This window comes from Amphibalanus amphitrite, unplaced genomic scaffold (assembly GCF_019059575.1).
Source record: "Amphibalanus amphitrite isolate SeventyFive unplaced genomic scaffold, NRLGWU_Aamphi_draft 000073F_arrow, whole genome shotgun sequence".
In the NCBI taxonomy this organism is placed as follows: domain Eukaryota; kingdom Metazoa; phylum Arthropoda; class Thecostraca; order Balanomorpha; family Balanidae; genus Amphibalanus; species Amphibalanus amphitrite.
In genome coordinates this window covers 551,925-559,345 of record NW_024881569.1, presented here as the reverse complement: position 1 = coordinate 559,345, position 7,421 = coordinate 551,925, and the positions used below count along the sequence as shown (strand labels likewise).

General features: G+C 51.6%; 2 protein-coding genes across 2 annotated transcripts; both read right to left on the bottom strand.

Annotated features, from left to right (window-relative positions):
* Window positions 1-707: 707 nt before the first annotated feature.
* LOC122379174 (lectin BRA-3-like) lies at window positions 708-1,619 on the bottom strand. Its single transcript, XM_043361144.1, has one exon. The coding sequence runs from the start codon at window positions 1,579-1,581 to the stop codon at window positions 970-972; it is 612 nt and encodes a 203-aa protein (XP_043217079.1). The 5' UTR covers window positions 1,582-1,619; the 3' UTR covers window positions 708-969.
* Window positions 1,620-2,345: 726 nt separating this feature from the next.
* LOC122379215 (alkaline phosphatase-like) lies at window positions 2,346-4,007 on the bottom strand. The gene has a single exon (XM_043361222.1). It carries the CDS (start codon window positions 4,005-4,007, stop codon window positions 2,346-2,348), a length of 1,662 nt encoding a protein of 553 aa, XP_043217157.1.
* Window positions 4,008-7,421: the final 3,414 nt, after the last annotated feature.

Sequence of the window (7,421 nt, the reverse complement as noted above, 5' to 3'; positions counted from 1 at the left end):
GCTCATTTAGGTACCGATCCCAGAGATCGGTGAATCAATGTCACCAAGAGAGACTGACTGTCAGTCGTCTCAGTGCCAATAAGTAAGAAGCTGTGATAACGTTCAACACCGAACAGTGAACTGCGGTGCACGTAGTTTTTTAGCATTAGGGCCTTGCGGTACAGGATATATTGAGTGAATTGCTGTTCACCTGCGGAAGCCCCCTATCATAAAGGTGCCTGCCCCTGGCGGCAATGGAAAATGCCACACGGGACCGGTAAATGGTTTCGGGAGGACGCGCGGTCGTTGTTAATGTTCCGTTGTCGTCTTTCCTTCCAGGAAACAAGAATTTCATATAAGAAGAGCTAACTACCCTTCACCGAATATCAACGAAGCAGTGTTCTCAGGTGAAGGTAAGTCCTAACTCCTAGTTGCCACGCACGTCCTCTAGATAAATGCCGATGTCAGTGGGGATAGCACCGAGCACGTTTGCGGACTCAGAAAGGTGGCAATGAATGTTGCGGAGAGCATGCTTAAAAAGTCTCGAAAATGAAAACTGTCATGATTTCACTCCCATAAGCGTTGCTGTGCGATTTCGCAAATCGTTCTGTGCGAGGAATACGACACAATTTCTTTTTCGGGCGCTGCGGGATATTCAAATGCCCCAATTACCCCCTCCCTGAATCCGCTAGTATTCGGATACATATTTAGTAATTTCAATTCGGTTTGCGTCTTTTATATTACTTTGTGAATCGGAGAGCGCATATTCTTTCCGGAGACCGCATATTCTTTTGTTTACAGTTGTTTTTAGCCAACGTGAGGGGTGCCGTCGTGGCTCAGTAAGTTACACTTCCACAAATTTTACACTCTTAAAACCGGCTTCACGTGCGCTCCTATCCTTGCTTGCCGGCCTTATCCTTGACTGTCCGGTTTCTTCCGCTAGATGCATGGCCTCCGCTCCCGACCTACTGAATCAGTCCTTTGTTGGCGTCAGTTTCTACTTTTGGTCGTCTGACTTTTTCTGGTCGTCTGCCCTCCGCTAAGTTGGTCCATTTGTCGCCGGACCGATGCAGCGTCGTCCACTGTGCCGTGATGTTCCTCGATCTGACAGAGGAACCAGGCGCTGCTGAAGTCACAGTCCATGGCAGCCCACTCGCCCTCCTTGCCGTAGTTGATGAAGGCGCAGTCGCCGAGCGGCTGGCCGTCCCACCAGTTGTCAAAGTCGTACTGGGAGCCGTCAGACCAGCGCCAGGGCGACGTGGCGGCGAGTCGGCTCAGGCCCAGCCACGCCGCTGTGCCATTGGCCACTGTCTCGGCCAGGAAGGCGTTCTGTAACAGATCGTGGATGGAGACCGACCGGGCGCCCGGTGTGCCGTAGTCGCAGATGTTGTCCACTGTGTACCACGGCGCGAAGATCTGCACCACGCGGTAGCACATGCCGTTGGTGTAGGGGATCCAGTCGTCGGACGGACAGCAGGAGCAGGCGACGATAGCCGAAAGCAGCAACACCACGTGAGGGCTCGACACCATGGCGAGCGGCTGAGTCCAGACAAACTGTCCAGACGAGGGCGCGTTGCGTACTCCGGACGAGACGCACGGCATCACAAATGCTGTATGTAGTTAGTCTACCTTGTGATGCGAGCGGGACTTAACTGCTGTTCAAACGGTTCCTCGTCGAGGCTGCTGCTCAAACGGTTCCTCGTCGGGGCACGTCTGTCTCTGCTGCAGATCACTGATGCCACTCTTTCCGCTCGACTCGTTTGCACCGTTACTGAGACTCCTGTGAGACGGATCCCTACCATTGCGACAGCTGGTTGCAGACCGTGAGAACGGCCATGTGTGAAGGGACAGTAGACAGACGCGACCTCAGCTGCAGGTGAGAACGGGCGATATAGGTGCACCGCGCTACAGCAACATGATAATTATGTTCGTGTTGAGTAGGGGGGGGGGGGGGGAGGTAAGTGTTTGAAATGTGCGTAATTTTTCACCGATTTACCTCCTGAACGGGACTGCGTTGTCTTACCGATTACTTAGCACCTAATTGCGTCTTTCAGTGTAGTGTACTTTTGTCGTTCAGAGTCCGTGGTCCAATCCAGTCAATGGCAATCCACTCGCTTGCCTGTCACAGTTGATAAACGTGCAATCGCCGTACGCCTGGCCTCTCCATCAGTTATCGAAGTTCGCCCTTCATATGTTTCGAAAGTAACGTCGATTGCGTGCATAAATATATTTTTTCATCGCAACCAGCGGTGCCGTATAGATAACGGGCTATGCTGCTTCCTATACAGGAGTGAGTTTCATTCGAATGAAAAATGTTGTCGATCCATGTCATCATCACATTTCACGCAGCGTTGAAGTCATATTGCCTATTTCTTGTCGCAGACGGTGGCGAAGTCTCCCTGGCAGAGGGCGTAGTTGATGACGTGGTGGATCACGTTCTCCTCCAGACTGCCACGCAGGAGGTGGGCGCCCGGACCACGCGCGAAGATGCCCACATCCTCTCCTCCGTGGGTCTCCTTGGGCAGGTAGATGCCGGCGATCTGCTTGTAGTGCGGGTCGCGCCACTCGGCCGTCTCGCTCATGTCGGTCAGACGAGCGCGCTTGGCCTCGAACTCAGCCCAGTCCTCGGTGCCTCCCGGACCATTGGCGTACTGCATGATGGGGTAGGGTAGCTTGGGCGGCGGGCCTCCCTTCTGCATGCCGCCAGCCAGGAAGGAGGACGGGCCGAACATGTCCAGGCCGCGCTCCGGGTAGCCGTTGATACCGAAGGTGTGCGAGTGATCCGAAGAGACCACGATCAGCGTCTCCGACTCGTCAGTGTTGTCCATGACGTGCTGGACGACCTCCTCCAGCTCGATGGTCTCGTCGATGGCTGTGTACGCGTTACCGTAGTGGTGTCCGTGGTCGATCTTGGCGCCCTCCACGAACAGCACGAAGCCATTCGGTCCGCGCTTCAGGATCTCCAGAGCTTTCTTCACCATCTCGGTCAGGTTGACGTCGTCGGGGGTCTGGAAGGCGCGGTACTGCATGTGGCTGCGGCTGAACAGACCCAGCACGTAGTCGGCAGAGGTGGCGTCGAAGTTGTTCAGCTCATCCTTGGTGGTGAGGTAAGCGTAGCTGCGTCCCAGGGAGGCCTGCTTGTCCTTCCACTCCTGGATCAGGTCACGGCCATCCAGACGGGAGCCACCCTCGACCTCCTTCGGCGTGAACTTGCCCCAGCCGCCACCGAAAGCGACGTTGATGTCAATGCCCTCACGCTCGACGAACTGGGTAGACAGGTCCTTCATGGCGTTCTTGCACGAGTCCTTGACGGGTCCAGTCATCCATTCCATGGCGACGAAGTCGGCATCGGACTCCCAGGTACGGTAAGCAGTGTGGCCGAAGGTGGCAGCGGGAGAGGCGTGCGTGATACGGGCGGTGGACACCAGACCGACCCACTTACCGGCCTCCACTCCGTAGCGGAGGATCGACTTGGGCGAGGAGGCCTCGTTGACGGCATCGCAGTTCCAAATGAGGACGGAACAGTCGACACCGACCGTGAGGAAGTTGCCCTTGGCGCCGGTCAGGTAGGCAGTGGCCGTGGAGGCGGAGTCGGCCGTCCAGCGATCGCAGTTGTACGTCTTGGACAGTCCCAGGTAGGGGAAGGTCTCCCAGGAGAGCATGGCGTGCTCGGGCACATCAGCGCCGCTAAGGAGACCCTTGCGCTTCCTGGCGGCCGCCAGCGTAGCGATAGACATACCGTCTCCGATGAAGAGCACGGCGTTCTTGGCCTGGTGATCGTACACGGGATCGGCCAGCTTGGTCCTCAGGATGTCCTGGGCGATCTCCTTCCAGAACACCGAGTCCAGCACCTTACCGGAGCGGGAGAGGGAGGCGCCGTCGCCGAGGCCCATCTTCTGCTGCACCTCCTGGTAGGTGGGCGCGTTCATCTCGTGCATCTCCAGCTCGTCCTGGTCCTCGACCCGGGAGTCGAGGGGCACGGCCACGGCCACGGCCGCCACGCAGGCGGCGACAACCAGCAGCTTCATCGTCAGTTGTGGTTGTGGACTGTTGACACTCACTGTCTTCAGTGAGGCTCTGCCGATACCCAAACCGCATGCCAATATATACGTGGTCTGAAGATTGAGGACATCTGTGTGTCATGGTATAATTGTAGATATTATTCAATTATCACATTATGGTAATGTTCACCGATGGATGATTGTGGTTAACCACCAGCACATGTTCAGAAAATTGGTGACACTTGGCGCTTGTTCTGATCTGGTTAGCATACCTTTGCTAATTGCTAACCATTCGTGATCGCTTCGGTAAATACATACGTATTTGCGGCACACTTCTGTGTGATTTGAAATATCTATTATTCACCAGGTTTATATGCATATGCGATTTCGGTTTTTGAACCATCTTTCCTTGATTCACTTCCCTGTTGAAGTGTATCATGTCATGCACCTTGGTCTGGGATGTCACACTGATGGACGCTGAAAAAATACACGCTAGGACATCCTATACCTAAACGTTGATGCATCTCAAGCAATTGTCATGTATCTTCTATTTTTCCTCGAGTAGTGTCATAAGTGAAGGTCCCTGGTGGAATCAAGTTAGACAGCATCGGGCGCTGCGGGGCGTCTGATCCTCCCTAAAAAGTTTTTCCTAATTCAACTACCCGAATTTCCTTTTTTATGTAGCTGTATGGTTAACCATAGGTGTCCGGCTACACCTATGGTGTAGCCGGACCTATTGGTTTTCTGCAAACACGCCGGCCGAGAGGAGGAGGTTGTTATGTTACCTACTCTTATGACGCCCCCGCGCCATTTCACCCCTCATGGAGCCAGAGTGTCGCGAGAAAAGCGAGCGTGTGCGCCGTTACAAGACGCAACGACTGGTACCCTATTTTAATGTCTCAGGTCAACTGGTGACCTTTGAGGTCAGGTCAAGTGACCCAAGGTACGGGTTCCTTTTTTTATAAATAATCACAAAAACGGTCGCAGCGCCGGGATTTTGGCATCATCGTGACTGCATAGCTCAGGCGCGTTGAATTGTATGCTTTTTGCTCGGATGAGGTCAAATTGAGGTGTTGAAATCGGGTCAAGGTTGGGCCAGGGCCCGCTAGGCCACGAAGTTGGTTTAAGGAGGTCATATCGCATATCATTCGATTCGGCATGTCTTCCTTAGTCCATTGGTGGCTTTCGCGACTCGCTAGCTCAATTTGATCGGGAGTTACTGACCAAAACTCACCATTTTAGTGCAGTTATGCAGCGTGCATTATTTAAAGAATAATGCATCGGACCTTGCAAGGAGTTCATGACATCACGATTCCGTGTGCTGAATTCCGTTTTGAGATCGTTCCCGGCGCCAAAATAGCAGTTTTCATGTTTCCCTATTGGCTTATAATGGTGAGGTCGCGTGACCGACCTGACCTCGTGTGACCTCTAGTAAAAATCTGAGATATACAAGTTGTGAGACCTCTGGATGATACTACGTCCTGTAAGTTTCATCTTCCTGTAAAAGTTCCTCTGACACTGAGCGCGTTGCGAAGTTGCGACATCTGAGGACTGTGCAGAGGTTCACTTATGACGTCATAGGTCAGTGACCTGACCTGCCATGAAATTTGAAAATACGACTGGTGTCACAAAATCTGGCTTGAATCAAAGTTCATGTATGCCAAGTTTCAGCTCTCTATCGCTGGCGTGTCCGGAGCTATTACCTAAAAAACTACAGGGGGGGGGGGCGTCACCCCGTCGGCCGGCGAAAGATAAGTCAATGGGAGAAAATTGAAATGTACGGCCCTCCAGCAAAAGAGTGGTTGGTTTGCCTATGTGCTTTTGGTGTAATAACTTTGAATGACAGAGACACTCCTGTAAAATGTCTCAATAGAAATGAGAAGAGGGTTCGTGCACACACTTCGGCAATGGTTTTCAACAGCCATTAGGCACATTAACCCGCGCCCTGCTGGGGGGGGGTGTTTGAACACCCCCTTGTGGTTTTTCGCGAATATCTCAAAAACGGCGGCGCGGAGCGCCGCCGTTTTTGGTACACCTTATCATACATCAATTCTACACATGTTGTGAAAATTTCAGACCAAGGTCATTCAAGGTCAGGTCACCAGGTCACTTGAAGTGACCTTACCTCATAAAAAGTTTCAATGTCTGTCATAGCTACACCGAGTGACCGATCGCTTTGAAACTTTCAGCGATTGCTAAGAGCAATAGCATGTACAAAATGTATATCTCAGAATTTTGATATCGATGACCTAAGGTCAGGTCAATTTTGCGACCTCCCCATTATAAGTCAATGGGAGAAAATTGAAATGCGCCTCTTTTGGAGAAAAGACATTATAAACACTCTCAAACACCGAATTACAAGTGGTTTAGACACACTGAACATGAAAATGGTGTCCGTGACCCTTGTTTATGCCCTGAGGTCATCTTAGGTCACGAATGGTATCTAACAGTTTTTCGCAAATAACTTTTGATAGAGGCATGCTAGAGCGATGAAAACGCCTTAGATGTGTTCAGCTCGACGATACGGATCGACTGATATGCAACATGACCTTTCCGGTCAGGTCATGACCTTGACCTGAGGTCAAATTTTCAAGTTGACCTTTCAAGGTCAACTTATAGTTCATTCGATGCGTCTTGACGAGAGGAACACGATGCCGGTAAAAGTAAGCTCGTACAAGGCTTGGGTCAAAAGTTATTGCAGAAAAACTGTTTCCGAAAAAAAAAACCGTTATTTTTGCAGTTTTTGCCCCCTGCAGGCAAAACCGTTGACGTTAGGTCAAATCTGAGAGAATTACTCAGAAAGGGCTTTAATAGGGCTATCGAATGCGCTTTTCCGCAGCGCTGTAGCTCTATTGGTTCTCGAGTTATGCGTTGGCTTCTTGGAAATTTTCGACATTCGACCTGGAAATCGGCGAAATTTTGCCTTCAATGACCTCTGGTGACCTGACCTTTGACCTGACCAAAAAATTGACCGAAGTGATTTCGTCATTATTTTTGACGCTCTTTCGAACGCCGCCTTCCGCGTATCGCTACATGGCCCAGGAGCCGAGTTACAAGGGGGGGTGTTCAAACACCCCCCCCCCCCCAGCAGGGCGTGGAAATCCAGGACCCCCAGCCGGGCGCGGGTTAATCAATGCAGATCGCTTATTGTGATGTTGGCAACCAACCACTAAATACCTGGATGGCCGTACCTACTTCTTTTGGACGAAAACATCATCAAACATCGGTAAGCAGGTGAACAAGGCACACTGAATCGGAAAATTGCACCTTTGATCCCTTTTATGCCCCTGAGGTCATCTCAGGTCATGAAACGTCTCCCAAAGTTTTTTTGACAATAACTATAGATAGAATCATGCCAGAGCGCTGAAAACGCCATGGATGTGTTCAGCTCGGCTGAACGAATCTATTGATATGCAACATTATCTTTTCTGTGACCTTGAC